The sequence below is a fragment of the Macaca fascicularis genome, chromosome 16, assembly GCF_037993035.2.
Source record: "Macaca fascicularis isolate 582-1 chromosome 16, T2T-MFA8v1.1".
In the NCBI taxonomy this organism is placed as follows: Eukaryota; Metazoa; Chordata; class Mammalia; order Primates; family Cercopithecidae; genus Macaca; species Macaca fascicularis.
In genome coordinates, this window is record NC_088390.1 from 89546472 (window position 1) to 89563639 (window position 17168).

General features: G+C 63.5%; 1 protein-coding gene across 3 annotated transcripts; it reads left to right on the forward strand.

Moving 5' to 3' along the window:
- The first annotated feature begins 377 nt into the window (after nucleotides 1-377).
- On the forward strand, nucleotides 378-17168 carry METRNL (meteorin like, glial cell differentiation regulator). Of its 3 annotated transcripts, none has more exons than XM_045376375.3 (4): nucleotides 378-787; nucleotides 6019-6404; nucleotides 15472-15531; nucleotides 16571-17168. In XM_045376375.3, exons 1-4 carry the CDS (start codon nucleotides 618-620, stop codon nucleotides 16888-16890), a joined length of 936 nt encoding a protein of 311 aa, XP_045232310.1. In that variant the 5' UTR covers nucleotides 378-617; the 3' UTR covers nucleotides 16891-17168. The 3 variants fall into 3 exon arrangements, 2 of the variants coding, with proteins under 2 accessions (XP_045232310.1, XP_045232311.1); XM_045376376.3 differs by lacking the exon at nucleotides 378-787 and adding an exon at nucleotides 864-1722; XR_012426395.1 differs by lacking the exons at nucleotides 378-787; nucleotides 6019-6404 and adding exons at nucleotides 6411-14174; nucleotides 14510-14566 and having other exon boundaries at nucleotides 16571-16644.

The following is a 17168-nucleotide window of genomic DNA, read 5'->3' on the forward strand; positions in this document are numbered from 1 at the left end:
ATGGGGCCCCGGCACCGCCTCGGGGGGTCGGCAGGGGCGGGCGCAGCTCGCGTCGGCCACTACAAGGGGGTCTCGGGTTTCCACCCCGTCCCCGCCTCGCACCCGCTCGCGCCCCGGACTCCGCTTTCCAGGCCGGGCTCTTCCCTGCGGACCCCGCTCGCGGCCCGGCGCGCCCTCTCCTCCTGCAGCGCCCCCGCTCCGGCGCCCGCGCCCCCGATTCGCTGCTGACTCGGTGTCTGCGCGTCCGGCCGGGCGCCCCGGGAGGAGTTTCCGGCGCGGGGCGGGGCGGGGCGGGGCGGGGCGGGGCGGGGCGGGGCGGCGGGTGGGCCCCACCCCCCGGTTGAGCCCGGCCGGGCGGACTCGGACTCGTCAACTTCAGAGGCTCGGCGGCGGCGGCGGGCGCGGACCAGTGCGCGCGTCTCCAGCGGCTCCAGCGGCTCCAGCGGCTCCAGCGGGCCGGGATGGGCGGGCGGCCGCGCGGAGGACTCGGGGGGCGCGCGACGTGACCACCCGGACTCGAAGCTCGCCCCGCCCCCGCCCCCGCCCGGCTCGCCGGCTCCGGGGTCTGCTCCGCGGGGCGCGGACGCGGGGCCGGGCGGCGGAGCCGGAGCCAGAGCATGCGGGGCGCGGCGCGGGCGGCCTGGGGGCGTGCGGGGCAGCTGTGGCCGCGACCCCCCGCCCCGGGCCCGCCCCCGCCGCCGCTCCTGCTGCTGCTCCTGCTCCCGGCCGTGCTGCTGGGCGGCGCGGGCGCGCAGTACTCCAGCGACCTGTGCAGCTGGAAGGGGAGGTGAGTGTGCGCGGCGCGACCCCGGCCCGGCCCCCTCCCCTCGCGTCCCCTCCCGTCCTGGGCCGGCCGAGCGTGCGGGGGCGCGGCCAGGGGCGAGCGCGGGGCAGAGGCTCCGGGGGCCGCTCTCCAGGCCCAGTCCGGTGCCCACTGTCCCCCGCCCCCGGTTCTAGAACAAAAGAGCCTGCGGCGTCCCGGTCCCTGGCCCGGAGGACGCCCGGGGGAGGCGGGCCTGCAGCGCGGCAGGGTCGGTCCCGGCTCCGCGCGTGTCCGAGCCTCGGGGGCCGCCGGTCCCGCGACCCCATCCCGGGGACAGGCGGGGGTCGGTGCTCGGGCCCTTCCTTGCAGGCTCCGGGAGTTGCGCGCCCCGAGGCCGCCCCGGGCCAGAGCGGGAGGGGGCGGCCGCGGGAGGGAGCGGCGGTGTCGGGGACGGGCGCGGACCGCAGCGGGGGCCACTTCTGTCTCGGGGAGCCGCGGGCGGGCACCTGTGAACCGGGCCGAGTGCGGCTCCGGCCGGGCCCCCCGCCCCTGCCCCGTGAAGGTCAGGCCGCCCTTGGCCGCGGCGCGCGCTGCGCTGGGCGACCCCCCCTCCGCCCACCCGCGGTGGCAGCCGAGGACTTTTTTTTTTAACTCAAGTGTGGCCGCTGAGAGCAGCGCCAGCCGCGAGTGCCCCTCGGGAGCCGCCGCTGCTCCCACGCGAATCCCAGGGCGCCGAGGGCACCGCGGCCGAACCCGCCCTGCGCGAGCCTCGGAGTCGCCAGTTCCGGAGTTCGCAGATGCGCGGGGACCCGAGTGACGCGCGCCTCCCGGAAAGCCGTGGCCGGGCCGGCCTGGGCCCGGGTCCCGCTTCCCCTCGGCCCGTCCCCCGCCCGCCGGCCGCCGCCCCCGCCGGGCACCGAGTCACGCGGTTATTTCGAGCGAAGCTGTTTTCCGAGAAGGTCGGGGCAGAGCCGGTGCGGGGCTGGTGTCCGCGGGGCAGGCGCGGGTCTCCCCGGACCGCAGCCTCCGTTCTCGGTCTCTGCGAAGCCACGGTCACCCCCCAGCGGAGCCTCCCGGGGGAAGTGGAGCCGCGGTCACCCCCCAGCGTCCCCAGCGGAGCCTCCCGGGGGGAAGGGGAGCCACGGTCACCCCCCAGCGTCCCCAGCGGAGCCTCCCGGGGGGAAGGGGAGCCACGGTCACCCCCCAGCGGAGCCTCCCGGGGGGAAGGGGAGCCACAGTCACCCCCCAGCGGAGCCTCCCCCGGGGAAGGGGAGCCGCGGTCACCCCCAGCGGAGCCTCCCGGGGGAAGGGGCGGGGCGCTGGGAGGGAGAGTCACCCCAGAGAGCCGTGGGCGGTGCCCGGCTGTCCCGGGAGCGGCCGCCTCCGTTCTCGGCAGAAGCCTCCCGGCCGGCCGAGCGGGGACGCGGGAGCTGAGGTTGGGCCGCGGGCGGATGGAGGTCTGGGGGAGGGTCGGCCGGGAACGCTGGCGCCAGCGGAGCTGGCTGGGAGCCTCCGAGGCTGTCAGCTCTTCTGGGGCCGCCCTTGCCCCCGCGTGGTGATTACATTCCGGCTCGCTGCCTCTGCCGGGCGGGTCAGTGCACCCCTAAACCGAGGCCTTGGGGCGTTCTGCTTCAGCAGACCGAAACCAGAAACGCAGTCCCCGCCGCCCAGGCTGAGTTTGTTGAGAAGGAGCCGGCAGCCTTTTCAGGGGTCAGGGGACTGTGTGCTCCGTGGGAGGGGGCGTCTCCTGGGGCCCGGAGCGCGCGGTAGGGAGCCACGGGTGGGTGGGAGGCCACCCCTCCACCTCCAGGGGCTCCTCCAGCCGGGTGATGGCAGCGGGACAGGAGTGTTTTGCCCTCCAGGACCTGTGCACCCTCCGGTCTACCCGGAGACCCTCTTCGCCCCGTCGTTGCCAGCGTGCTCCTGGCCTCAGACTCCCCGGAGGGCCCCCCACCCCCACCTGCAGAGCCTGGCAGAGGGCAACTGTGGGGGCTGCTGGAGCTGCAGGTGTGATCTGGAGGGGACACGGGGCCTGGCTGTGTTTCTGGGGCATAAGTGAAACTTCCTTTTGTTGTAATCACTGCCCCGTTGATCCACACACTTCACAAATCAGTGACTTGCTGTTGAAACTGGAGTGCACCGGCCTGCCTGCGACCCTCCAGTGTTTGTGACTTTTTACCAGCTGTCCTGAAGAAGCACAGCGTGGAGCGAGCACTGGTGTGCTGGGTGGATTTTCATCCCCTGATAGCAGGACAGTTGCCCCTCATGACACTGGTGACGGCATTGACAGCCTCTGTTGCTGGGTTTTTCTTCTAAGCAATTAAGTAGGAGATGATGAAACCTTTTTCCCTTTGGGGGAGGCAGGACCAGCGCCCTGTCTTTATCAGCCAGTGGCCATAAAGGTGGACCATGAACTTTCCCACTTGTGTCAGCCCAGGCATCGCAGGTGCGGTCACACCTGGTTTGTCTCTCATGCAAGGTGGGGAAAGGAAAGGTAACCTGCCAGTGGGTTCAAAGCCCTTCCTGATTTTCATACAGGAGCCGGGCATTTTGTCCTGGTGACTCAGAGTTGTGGTGTGTGGGCTGGTGCCTCAGCAACACTCCAGTGCACCTGCACTGCCTCCTTCAGCGAGTCCCTTGATCCACTTGGGATTTGCCCTCCTTTCCACGAAGGTGCCCCACAAGTATGTCCACCTGGGTGGTAACCTTTGCTGACTATTAAAAATGCATCTGTTGAGTCCGTTTATCCAACATCAAATCAATCTTGCCAGTTTCCTAAAGTTGGACAGAACCACAGTTTTGTCTGCACAGTTTAGTTTTATCACAACAGAACTGTGTGTGTGTCACCTGCATCTCCTGTGAAAATCACAAAATGCCCTCATCCATGACCATTAAATATGTCACATTTTTGCAATGCCACCAATTTTGCATAAACAGACTCTGTTTCCAGGTTTGCTGAGGTGCTGGATATTTGGAGGTGAGAACTTTGAGGCGCTCGATTTTCTGGTAGGAACCAGCACAGACCATGAGTCTTGGACTTCGTGCCGAGGTCTGCTGGGTCCCAGGCTGAAGGACGCATCGTTTTACTTTTTTTTTAATCTACATGGGTCTTGTGCATCACATGCTACTGATTTTAATGTGAAAATTCCCATGTCACTGGCCTAGCTGGAGTCCCGTTGGTCTGGATGTTTTGCAAGAATGTGAGAAAAGAGGGCAGCAGGCCCTGCGCTGGGTGCAGACCCCTCTGAGTGGGCTGAGAAGACGTTAGGTGAAGGGTGAGGTAGCCGGGTGCCTTCTTTCTTCTGTGTCCACCTTCGTTTTGTTCTTGTCCTCTTTTTGCCCAGTGTCTTCTGAGTGGGTGGAGCCAGATGTGCCCACCAGATGCAGGTAGCATGTGCTAGGCCAGGATGGCCCCAAGGCTCAAGTTGGCCTCCCCCTGGGCAGAGGTGGGTTGGCTGCCTGTCCCCAGGAGGGTGCCCTCCGCCCCTGCTGATTTGTGGCTGTTCCCCTCCCCTGCTCGATGAAGGCAGTACTGTCAGAGGTGACCAGAGCCCACTCCCTCGAGCTTCAGGACCCCCCGAGAGGAGGCAACGTGTCAGGATGGTGTATGTGGAGAGAGGGCTGAGGCTCGGTGCCTGAGCAGGGGCAGGAGGACAGTGGCCTCGATGCCAGAGTCGGGAGGGAGGGACACGACGATGAGGCTGCATAAGGAGAGAACTGACTGTAGCCGAGTGTGTCAGCCACTCTCCAGTGAGTCCAGTTTCCACACAGCACGATCATCATGCCCTTCCCCACATACGTGTTAGATGAGCTTGCGTGAGCTTTATGGACTGTAATTTGTGAGTCTGTTCTGGGTGTGTGATCCTGGCAGCCGGTGCGGCGTGGCCACTCATGACCTAGGGCCTTGTGGGGGTGGGGAGAGGGTGAGGAGGAGTGCACCCCTCGACACCTCCCTCTGATGTGGCCTGCAGCCTATGAAAAGTGAGGTTTGGGGGCCGAGAGTGTGAGTCAGCAGCAGTAAATGCAAACCATATGTTATGCATTTTCTCTGCTGCCGAAAGGGTTTGTGGTGACTCGCTCAGGCCAGGGCTCTGGAAAGAGCGTTGCTTATTTCACATAAAAATCCTAAGAATGTGGGTGAACCTGTCTGAGATCTGCTCCGAACCCAGTTTCGTGTAATAAAACACTTAGTTGAAGTCACTGGGTTAGTTCCAGGCCCACTTGGTGGTTGTGATGTGACTGTTAGCCACGAGCTGGCATTTACATTAAAGTGTGGAGAAGAAGTGTAAGGTTTTTGATGTTTCAGTTTCTCGAAAATATAACTGTTTCTACTCAGGACCTGCCTCTCCAAGCACACTTCATTTTTTTCTATTTAGCGTTCATGGGGGTAAACTTAGCTTGCTACTCACACAGTAGTCCCCCGCCCGAATCCTCACCCTGTGGAGGAAGTTCACCTCGCTTTTGTAGTGAATCTTGCTTTAACGATAGCTTATTTTTACACACACTGTCGGCAGTGCAGGGTCTTCAGGCTTGCAGAAAACGGTCAAATCATTACTTTGAAAAATGTACAAACATCTATGCTTGATTAGGTGCTAAAAACAAAACTCATCTAGGATCTCCTTCCCCCCAAACTGCCAGCCCTCTGGATTAATTTAAAAGCTGCTCTCTGGGCAGGTTGCATCCCAGGGTTTCTCCTTCACGCACCTCTAGCGTGGGGTCCCACCGTCACTTTACCTCTAGCGTCCCAGCCCTCGTGGTCATCTGGAACCAGAGTTGGTACACAGGGCCTGCTGGTGTTTCCATGATACTCCGTGATATTCCGGAGGAATCCATCCCTTCCTTCGGGCTCCCTCCCACTGCCCCGGCACCTCCAGCCACCCTGATTCAGGAACACTGCAGAGATTGGTGTTTGACACTATGGCAGCAGAGGCGCACACTCTGAGTGTTGGAGGGTGTCTGGAGAGCCTGGGGGCCAGCACCACCTGCATTCCTGGGAGCTCGGCCCCACCGTGGCTCTCGGTGCAGATGCACTGGAAGGAACTGGGTGGGGCCCCCGTGCCGAAGGGCGGAGATGGCGCCGGCCTGCCTCACGGGCAGGGGTCCGTGTGGCACCTGTGGCTGGCAGCGGGTGGGTCCGTGAGCCGCCATCATTTTGAGAGGTGTCATCCTTACTGGCCGTCTGTGGGTGTGGGTGGGGTGTGTGCTGGGGGCAGGAGCCTCGGCCCGGGCCTGGCTGACGTGTCTGTCCTCCGCAGTGGGCTGACGCACGAGACGCACAGGAAGGAGGTGGAGCAGGTGTATCTGCGCTGCGCGGCGGGCGCTGTGGAGTGGATGTACCCGACAGGTGCTCTCATCGTTAACCTGCGGCCCAACACCTTCTCGCCTGCCCGGCACCTGGCTGTGTGCATCAAGCCCTTCAGGGACTCCTCGGGGGCCAATATTTATTTGGAAAAAACTGGAGAACTGAGACTGCTGGTGCCGGACGGGGATGGCAGGCCCGGCCGGGTGCAGTGCTTTGGCCTGGAGCAGGGCGGCCTGTTCGTGGAGGCCACGCCGCAGCAGGATATCGGCCGGAGGACCACGGGCTTCCAGTATGAGCTGATTAGGAGGCACAGGGCGTCAGACCTGCACGAGCTGTCTGGTGAGTGTCCTGCCCGGGTCGGGGGTGGTGGGCTGGCGCGGGCTCCCCTGTCCGGGGTGGCAGGCCTTGTCGTTGTGGGGCTGTGATCCGACAGGTGTCTGATTTCTTCCTGCCCCTCGTCTCTCAGCCTTGGTGAACACCCTGCTGTGTCTGTGCTTCGGACATGACGTTTTACCCAAAGAACCCCACGGGCGACTGGGGTTTGGGGGCACTGGCACCCGCAGAGGGGCCCTCCTAGGGGTGTGACATGGTGTGGGGGGTGCGGGACGGCCAAGCTAAACCATCTTTGAGATGCAGCCTTTCCCACTAAAACCACCTTTGAAAAGACTGGCCCATCTGGGTTAGTGTTCTGGGCGGCACGGCCTTGGCGAAGCGGGGCCTGTCTCCCGGGAGGTGTGTCTGGGGAGCACGGCGAGCGTCCCCCTGTGGGCGGCTGGGCCATTGCTGGGTCAGACACGCCCCTGTGCTTGTGGATGGTGAAGTGCCTTTGAAACGGGTGCTTTTGTCATTCAAACTGCCCTGGGAATTGGCTGGGTGTTTCTGGTGTCAGGTAAAGACCCTGAAACGTCAATTTTTGGGTGGGAGCTGAGACTGACTCAGCCTGGAGCGGTGCTCAGCTGTGATGCCCAGAACTTGGGGCCACCCCCGTCCCCGACGGGTCTTGTGGGTACGATAAGCAGACAGCTTCCCTGTGTGGCCAGCAGGGAGTGGAGTTGTCACGTGGCATCTGTGGACGCCTGTGCTTGGGGGACAGGTCCTTTGTGGAGGGCTGTGTTGGTCTCTAGAAAATTCTGAGGGTAGACACCAGGAGGCATGAGGTCCTGGGAGGCACCTGTGGGCTGTGTGACCTCCATGGTCTGTGTGGCCTCAGCCTCAGGTGTGCAGACTTTTATCCTGAATGGGAGCCCGCGTTTTTGTGTTCTATGTTCTTGACCTAGATCAGTTTTTCGTCTCTCTCTGAAATCTCTCCCAAATGGACTGGTCATTTACAGAGTGAGCGTAGGGCCGTCTGCCTGGAATCCTGACTGGCCCATGAGCTCTGACTGCCCCTTGGGCCTCAGCACCCGCAGGGCTGGACACTGGTGCAAACTCAGCTGTGCTGTGGTTGGTTGCACGCTGGATAAAACTTTAACCACAGCGGCCTTTATCTTGGTCACCAACAGTTATGGTGGGTGGGGGATCTGGGGGAGGGGGCACCAGCCTTGCTCTGGGGGTCCTGGAGAGAAACTCACAATGAGACAAAACCTAGAGAAACCCAAGCACCAAGTTCAGTCTTTCTAACCGGAGGTAAAGGTGCCAGGCCAGATATTAGTGACTTGTGAACATTCTTTCTGCTGATTGAAATGATGATTGGTTTTGAAGACGTTGGGCTGCAGGTCACGTGCTCTGTGGCCTGAGCTTTGTTCTGCTTCTGGGTGAGATTCTTAAAGAGGCTGCAGCACAGTCAGTCCCTGCCATGCACACCTGGACGTCCACACAGCACAGGCCCAATTTCGACACTTCCAGTGGAAATCAATGGTTCTGCTTGTCGGCTGGGGTGACCCTTATGGAGCCTGTGAGCTCTCCTTTGGGAACAGAGACTGTCTCACCTGCCTCTGGGAGTGGGGTCCGAGGCCTCCAGGCCCTGTGTAAGCTGGGGCGGTGGGTGGGTTTTGGAGAGGCACATGAGGGTCGGGGCTGAGCTGCCTTGGGGTCCTGTGGGGTCGCAGGGAGGCAGCGGCCTCTTGTGAGGAGTGACTTGAGCCCTGAGGGACCAGAGCAGGCATTTGGCCATGGGTCCTCGCTCGCCCTCGTGTGCCTCCTGGGCCTGTGGAGTCCTGCGCAGGACTGTGGCCCAGTACATGTCAGGCTGGCTTGGGGGTCCCAGAACTTTGCTGTGTCCTGTGAGGCAGGTGCTGGGGTTTCCTTGTTCACACCTGGTGACCCTGTGGCACCTGCTTAAACCGAGCCTGAGGTGATTTCCAGGGCTCTGTGCCTGATGGGTTGTCTATCTGAGGAAGCAGACGTGCAGGGACCGTCGGAACTGAGGACAGGGGCCCAGACTCGGAGGTTCACCGGGGGCCCCGGAGCTGGGACCCACCCGACGCCTGGCGTCTCCACGGGAACAGGCGCAGGTGCAGGGCCCCTCCCTGGGCTGAGCACCTCCAGGGCCCTCACGAGAGGCCTCTCCTATCCTGATGGGGTCGAGGGGCAGGAGGGATCCGAGGAGGTTGATGCATCGCCTGTCCCCAGGGTATTCGCCTTTCATCAGGGGACGGGGGCCCCTAAGCCCTTAATGCCGCAGGAATGGGTACCTAATGTGGAATGTCGGTGCCGGCCATCTGGCAGCAGTGACGCTGTCCCCTGGGCGAGGCCGGCTCCCCAACTCTGTCCAGCCAGCGCCGCGGTTTCCCTTGTCTCCCGTTCCTGCACTTGCTGCAGCTGCGAGAGCCGATGGAGGCTGAGCCGGGCAGCGCCAGCCCTGCTGAGCCTGAGGTGTGCCTATGCCTTTCCTATGCCTTTGGCCTGGCGTGGGCGACCCGCCGAGAGGTGGACGAGCTCATCTGTGAGTCAGAAGGTCCAGTTTGGGCTGATTTACGAGAACAGAGGCTCCATGGGCTGGAAACCCGGACAAGAGTTGGGGTGTGAGCCCCATCCCCTGCCCAGCCAGGAGGAAACCCGCTGCTCTGGTGGTTCTTGTAGGCATGATCGTGGCACCTTCGTGCTCCGTAATCGGCTTCCTTGAATAAACTTGGCACTGATAACCTGGAGTTGGCCAGAACACAGGGGCAGGCTGTTCCTGCAGGGGCACAGACGGGGCCAGGAGGGAGGGGACCCGGCCCCAGGACCTTGGGATTTGGTTACCTGTGGGCAGGACCTCCCAGCCCTGAACTGGCCGCTTCCGCAGGCAACACGGACGCCTTCCTTGGATGCTGAGGAAACTCTGCAGGATGGGAGGTGCAGAGAGTGGACAGGTGCAACTCCAGGCCGTGCCCAGACCTGTGCCCAGCAGACCTGGCTGAGGCTGTGTGGGGCTGCTGTTCCCAGGCCAGTGCATCCGGGAAACGGGCACCGCTCAGTGGCTTGGGGAATGTGGGTGGGGGCTCTGTCTGGTTCTGGGGAACACAGACCCTAGGCAGTCCAGGCAGGTCCCAGGATTCCAGTCTGTCCTTCACCTTCTCCCAGGGCCATGTGTCAGGTGCTCCTGGGTTGGTCACGTCTGCTTGGAGCTTGGGGTGCAGGCCCCAGTGAGCAGGTGCCCAGGGCTGGGCAGCAGCATCGTGGACACAGACAGTGGGAGGGGAGGGAACGCTGCCTTGATGCTGATCATAAACACACGGTGCCATCCCTGGCTCTCCAGGACGCCGGAGTCCTGCAGCGTCTCAGGGGCCTCAACGCCCCCTCCCTTTACAGTCCTGCCCCTGGCTGAGCCCGTAGGTGAATGACCAGCTTGGCGGGCATAGAGTCCCTGCCGATGAGCCCCCTCCAGGAGCCTCAGAGTTTGGAGAAGTCCTTGATGGTGGGAGGGATGGGTGGAAAAGTGTGGAAGATAATTCTCATTATTTCCTGGAGGCAGAGGAGAGGGGCTGATTTTTTTCCAAGGCGTCCCATCTCTCGTCCATCTTTGGCTTCCTGCTTGGTGGCTTCTCTCCAGCCACTATAATTTTCATTTTAACCATCTCCGGGCTTGCGGAGAGGAAGGGCGTGGCCCCTGCCAGCTTCCTCACCAGGAAGAGGGAGGGAGAAAGAGAGGGAGGCGGGGAAGGGCAGGGGCCGTTGGGCCAACACCCCCGGGGCCCCCCAGCAATGGACTGCAGCCTGGAGTGCGACCTCACTGCGACGGTGACAATGGCAGCCTTGGGAGCTCGGCCTTGGGTCCTCGAGCCCACGGGAGCCCACCCTCCACCCCTACCCACTGCTCCCTGTTCTTGGCTCCTGTGAAAGCACCTTGTCCCCGTCACCAGCTCCTCTGAAAGCAGCGTGTCCCCGCCTTCCCCCGTCACCAGCTGCGTGGGAGACCCGGCAGTCCTGGCCACAGAGGTTTCCCGTCAGAACTATGTGAGTCCCTCTGGCTGTCCTTACCTGGGCAGTCCTGCCGGACCGGTCGGTGTCTGTCGTTCTCAGCCTCTCCTCGGAACCAGCCGGTCCTGCTTTTACCTATGGCACCGCCTCTCCACTTACACCTGCCGTCCAACCTAAGTCCCCACAGCAGCTTCCCCAACCCCACCGTGCTGGTGCCTCCCACCCTGTTCATGCCAGCTCCTGAGTGACCGTCCTGAGATGTCCACACCCCAGCCCTCCCCTCCAACGAGGAGGGACCAGGATTCCAACCCTTTGCCAACCCTCCCCACCGCCTGGAAACTAGATGTGATGTGTCCGTGACCAGCACATTCCGCAGCCTTTATGAGCCTGGCTCCTGTTAATAACTGTCTCCAGATCGTCTCCTGGAGTCCACCCTGTGTTCTCTGTGAAGGTGACCCCTGCTTTGTAAAGCTCAGAATCAGAACAGGGAGGTCTCCAGGGTGCTTGTCACCAGCTCAGCTGTCGATGAGTCGTCTCCAGAGGCTTTCAGCAGGCGACGCTGCAGGTGCTGACCGCCCCCGGGCCCCACACCCCCGCTGTTGGCCGGATGAGTCAGGGCGGGATACGCAGGGCACGTGAGGGCAGCGTCTCCATCCTTCCCCTCAGCCGTCCGCTGAGGTCGTGGGGCCGTGACTCACAGACGGTGATGAGCTACGGCTTGGATACGCTCGCACGCCCAGGCCCCAGGGTGGGACGTGTGTGGCTGGGCCTGTGGGCTCCCCTGCCCCAGAGTGGGAGGCGCACACACAGACCCCCCGCCCCAGGGTGGGACCCACACACACCCCCGCCCCAGGGTGGGAGACACACACACAGACCCCCCGCCCTAGGGTGGGAGACACACACACCCCCCGCCCCAGGGTGGGACCCACACAGACCCCCCGCCCTAGGGTGGGAGACACACACAGACCCCCCGCCCCAGGGTGGGAGACACACAGACCCCCTGCCCCAGGGTGGGAGATACACAGACCCCCACCCCAGGGTGGGAGATACACACACAGACCCCCTGCCCCAGGGTGGGACACACACAGACCCCCCGCCCCAGGGTGGGACCCACACACACACCCCCCGCCCCAGGGTGGGACCCACACACACACCCCCCGCCCCAGGGTGGGAGATACACACACAGACCCCCTGCCCCAGGGTGGGACCCACACAGACCCCTCGCCCCAGGGTGGGACCCACACACACACCCCCCGCCCCAGGGTGGGAGACACACACACACACCCCCCGCCCCAGGGTGGGAGATACACAGACCCCTCGCCCCAGGGTGGGACCCACACACACACCCTCCGCCCCAGGGTGGGACCCACACACACACCCTCCGCCCCAGGGTGGGAGATACACACACAGACCCCCTGCCCCAGGGTGGGACACACACAGACCCCTCGCCCCAGGGTGGGAGATACACACACAGACCCCTGCCCCAGGGTGGGACCCACACACAGACCCCCTGCCCCAGGGTGGGACACACACACACACCCCCCGCCCCAGGGTGGGACCCACACACACACCCCCCGCCCCAGGGTGGGAGATACACACACAGACCCCCTGCCCCAGGGTGGGACCCACACACAGACCCCCTGCCCCAGGGTGGGACCCACACACAGACCCCCTGCCCCAGGGTGGGACACACACACAGACCCCCTGCCCCAGGGTGGGACCCACACACATACCCCCCGCCCCAGGGTGGGACACACACACACACCCTCCGCCCCAGGGTGGGACACACACACACACACCCCCCGCCCCAGGGTGGGACCCACACACATACCCCCCGCCCCAGGGTGGGACACACACACACACCCTCCGCCCCAGGGTGGGACCCACACACAGACCCCCTGCCCCAGGGTGGAACACACACACAGACCCCCTGCCCCAGGGTGGGACACACACACACACCCCCCGCCCCAGGGTGGGACACACACACACACACCCCCCGCCCCAGGGTGGGAGATACACACACAGACCCCCTGCCCCAGGGTGGGACCCACACACACACACACACCCCCGCCCCAGGGTGGGACACACACACACACACCCCGCCCCAGGGTGGGACACACACACACACACCCCCCGCCCCAGGGTGGGACCCACACACAGACCCCCTGCCCCAGGGTGGGACACACACAGACCTCCCGCCCCACGGTGGGAGACACACACACCCCCCGCCCCAGGGTGGGACCCACACACAGACCCCCTGCCCCAGGGTGGGACACACACAGACCCCCCGCCCCACGGTGGGAGACACACACACACCCAACTGCGTTGCTGACTGTGAGGATGGGCTTTGGGCACCTCCTGCCTCCTGCCCTTGCAGGACCACTTGGCCCAGCCCAGCTGCCATGGCTGCCCAGCCGGAGGGTGCTGCTCAGTGAGGGGACCCTCTTGTGGGCTGTGGTCACCAGGCTTCTGTTGTTGACCAGCTCTCTCTCAACCGAGGCCACCCTCAGTCACATGAATTTTCCTGGGCTGGGACCTCTGGCCCTGTGGCCACTGGGCAGGTGCTGGCCGGGGTGCAGTCTCACCTGTGAAGGATAAAAATGCTGCCTGAAATTTGAGTCCCCCCAGCACTGTCCTGGCCCTCCCTGGCGTCTGTCCAGCACGCGCCTGCATCAGGCCCACCATGGTCTGCAGGCCCCCAGCCGGCGAGTGGGATGGGGGTCCACATAGGTGAACCAAGTATCGAGGGTGGGCCACACTCCGGGGCCCCCATAGAAGAGCCCACTGGGCAGCTTTCAGCTTGCGGGTCAGGAGGCCCCAGTGGTGGGGGCTGCAGTGTGAGTCTGTACGAAGCAACAGGAGGGGGATTTGGCCAGAAGCTCCTGTTCTGCAGGGTTGCTGGGATGGCAGAGGTGCCCCCAGTGCCAGGCTGGACCGGCCTCGAGGTGCCCCCAGTGCCAGGCTGGACCGGCCTCGAGGTGCCCCCAGTACCAGGCTAGAGCAGCCTTCAGGTACCCCCCAGTGCCAGGCTGGACCGGCCTCAAGGTGCCCCCAGTGCTAGGCTGGTCCCGCCTCGAGGTGCCCCCAGTGCCAGGCTGGACCGGCCTCAAGGTGCCCCCAGTGCCAGGCTGGACCGGCCTCGAGGCGCCCAGCAGTCTGTGCTTGCTCTGCAGCTTCTTTTTCCTGATAACTTAATGGAAGCAAATGCAGGAGGAGGCGGGTGGGCCGGTGAGTCAGGCACTGAGCCCGGCTGGGAGGCGCCCTCACCCCTGCCTGGCCTTGTCTCTGGGTCCTTCCTACCTCCACCCTGAGGGGCCCACAGACACCTGTGCTTGCCCAGGGCACTGCAGACTCCAGGGTCTCCATTGACCACATGTGCAGGCCCTGAGGGTCCATGCAAGTTCCTGACCCCAGATGGCCTCTCTGAGCAGCTGTCCCCACCTCAGCCAAGGTGCCAGGTATGTGTGCTGCCCTGTCCCCCGGGGCCGCCAGTCACCAGCAGCCAGCTCGGACCCACACTCATCAGGCAGGTGAGAGCTCAGCTCACTTCAGTCCAGCAAGGACAGCCGGCCAGGGGTGCAGACGGCGTTAGCTTCTTCCAGGGCCGGCGAACCCCACGTCAAGGCTGTCCCAGCTCTCGGCCAGGGACGTTTCAGAGCCTTCAGAAGGTGAAACGGCACCGGGGAAACCAGCGTCTTTGAGATTTCACATTTCAAAGCTTCTGTTGAGTTAACAGACTTGGGGCCAAAACCTAGAGGCTCAGAACAGGTGAGGTGAGGCCTTGAAACCTGCAATAAGAGCAAATAATAAAACCACGTTTCCCAAGTCCATCCCGGGTGTGGGGACGCGCGGTGCAGGTTTCTGTTTCACAGTGGCCCGCCCGTCTGAGAAACTGGGGCGAAGGGCAGGGCGAGGGCTGGGCCCCGGGAGAAGGTTGTTGAGAAAGCCTGGTTTGGCTGGTGCGGGAGCTCGTTCTGAGAAGCCTCCGTGCTTTCTGCATTCTCTGGGGGAGGCCGGGCCCTGCAGGCTTCGGGCTTCAGAGGGGGTCTGTGAGCGGGGCTTGGCTCGAGAACCGTTTGGGGTGTGTCTCATCCCACGGCCAGGTGGCGTCCGGAGAAGGGGCTGAGCCCATGGCCCTGACTGGATCTCTGCGCTGCTGGGTGAGGCCCCACGCCGGTGGCAGGCGGACGCGTAGCTGCCTGCTCAGGGATCCCCTTCCTGGAGTCTCAGCATTGCTGGCCCTTCTAGCCGCATGGGGGGTCCTGCAGGATGTGACCCTCCTCTCAGGTGCCGCTGCCGTCGTGGCCCAGGGAAGTGGGCAGCACAGCTGTGGGGAGTGTCTGCCCTTTGAGGGAGCTGGAAAGTGAGGGTGGTCCCGGCATCATGAGCCGTGGAGGTGGGTTGGGGGTGACTCCGGCGAGTGAGGGTGGCCCCGGCGTTGGCATCGTGGGCTGTGGAGGTGAATTAGGGTGATTCTGGGAAGTGAGGGTGGTCCTGGCGTTGGCATCGTGGGCCGTGGAGGTGGATTAGGGGTGACTCTGGGAAGTGAGGGTGGCCCCGGCGTTGGTGTCGTGGGCCGTGGAGGTGGGTTGGGGGTGACTCTCGTCCCGTGGGTTCGGTTCAGCCCCAGGTGGGCTTTGCATTTGCGTCAGGCATGAGAGTGATTTCTGAGTCCGGCTCAGCTGCACCGAGGAGGTAAGTGGGGAAACAGCACAAAGACCCCTCCCCACGAAGGCCCTGGGACGTGGCCGGACTGAGGGTCTTGCTGTCAGGGCACGTGCCCATCATGGCCGAGTTGCAGGTGCCTTTGGTCCAGGTGGGGCTGAGGGGTCCCCTGGGTGAGACCCTGGCGTGGCTGAGGTTGTGTTTTCTGTCTCCTGCTCTGCCGGCCCCTCCAGCACGTGCCGCCGACTCACCTCGGAAGTCGCGTTGGCCAAGAGGTGCCTTGACGTGGACACCTCCCTGACTTGGCTTTGCTGAGTGTGACGCTCTTTTGACTGTGGTGGGTGGCATCCCAGAGCCTGCCCCATCCAGGCTGCTTCCTGACTCTGCCTTTCTTCCCCAGCCCCATGCCGTCCCTGCAGTGACACCGAGGTGCTCCTAGCCGTCTGCACCAGCGACTTCGGTGAGTGTCTGCTTGGTAGCTTCAACCTCCTGTGAGCCTGGTTCCTGCCACGTGGAGTTGTTCGGGCCCAGGGGTCCCTCTTCAGGGCCCAGGACAGCCTTCCGGCACTGCGTGGACCCTGCTGGAGGGTTACACGCCGCGGAAGCCCTGGGCTTGGCCATCCACCAGCCCTGGGGACAGGGACTCCACCGCCCACACTTGGAGGGAGCCGGGGGTTGTTTTAGGTGACTGTCAAGCATTTTCCCATTTTGTAAATGAGATCATTGCTCTTCGAGGGGACTCTTGAAGTCCACTGTTTCCCAGCAGCTTGTCTTGCTGAAGTGCTTTGTAAACAGCATTTTATCAGCAGCCCAGAGCAACCTTGGCGTTGGACACTCCCTGCCCCCTACCAGAGTTCACGCTGTTCCATGCCTAAGGCTCCCAGTGGCTCTGCGGCTCTGCAGGGGGAGCTTTGGGGTCCCAGGACTGCAGCCCCTTTGCTTGTGGTGTTTGCACAGACACTCTCTGGGAAAGGTTTGGCCTCCCGTGTGGTGCCGTGGAAGCCGTGTCCACTCTGTACTCCACCTCCAAGCTCAAGGACGGGCCCCTTCTCACTGCTTTCCTGATCCCTGGCATGGAATCGGGGCCTGGCAGGGGTTTCCAAGTGCGGCCCTAAGGCTGCCCCCATGCCCACCCTCTCCTCTGAGCCGCACCGGGTCTGTCTGATCAGGACACAGAACTGCAGGGGCGCCCTGTGTGTCAGCTGTTCTGACTTGAAAAGCATCTGATACGCACCGAGGTGTTTGTTCTGTTTTCCCACCTACGTGTCTGCCCTTGGTAGAGAGAGCACCTGTTTTCTGACCAAGTCTAACTATCTGGGACACCCCTTGGCAGCTTCCTGCTGTTACGTTGTACTTTTCTGTGGGAATTTCCACGCTAGATGGCAGAGTCAGGGGTCAGCTACCCGTTCCAGTGCTCGACGGTGCGGGGGGCCCGCGGAGGGGCGGTGGCCTTGCCGTATGCCTGCTCACCGCCTGTCTCCATCTCCTTTCCCGCACAGCCGTTCGAGGCTCCATCCAGGAAGTCACCCACGAGCCCGAGCGGCAGGACTCAGCCATCCACCTGCGCGTGAGCAGACTCTATCGGCAGAAAAGCAGGGTCTTCGAGCCGGTGCCCGAGGGCGACGGCCACTGGCAGGGGCGTGTCAGGACGCTGCTGGAGTGTGGCGTGCGGCCAGGGCATGGCGACTTTCTCTTTACCGGCCACATGCACTTTGGGGAGGCGCGGCTCGGCTGTGCCCCACGCTTCAAAGACTTCCAGAGGATGTACAGGGACGCCCAGGAGAGGGGACTGAACCCGTGCGAGGTTGGCATGGACTGACCCTGGGGGTCCTTGGGGCGCTGCCCTCCCTCTCCTGATGAGTCACATGCTTCGGTGGGTGCTGCGGTCCCGGTGGGGCCTTGCAGTGGGGGCCACCCGCTGGGGACCGCATGCCTGGGGCCCAGGCCTGACCCTGGTGCCCAAGCTGTGGACGTTCTCACCACACTCAACCCCATGAGCTCCCAGCCAAGGACGCCCTGGCCAATTGGAAATGCTGTAAAATGCAAACTAAGTTATTATATTTTTTTGGTAAAAAAGAAATGTCCATAGGAAACCAA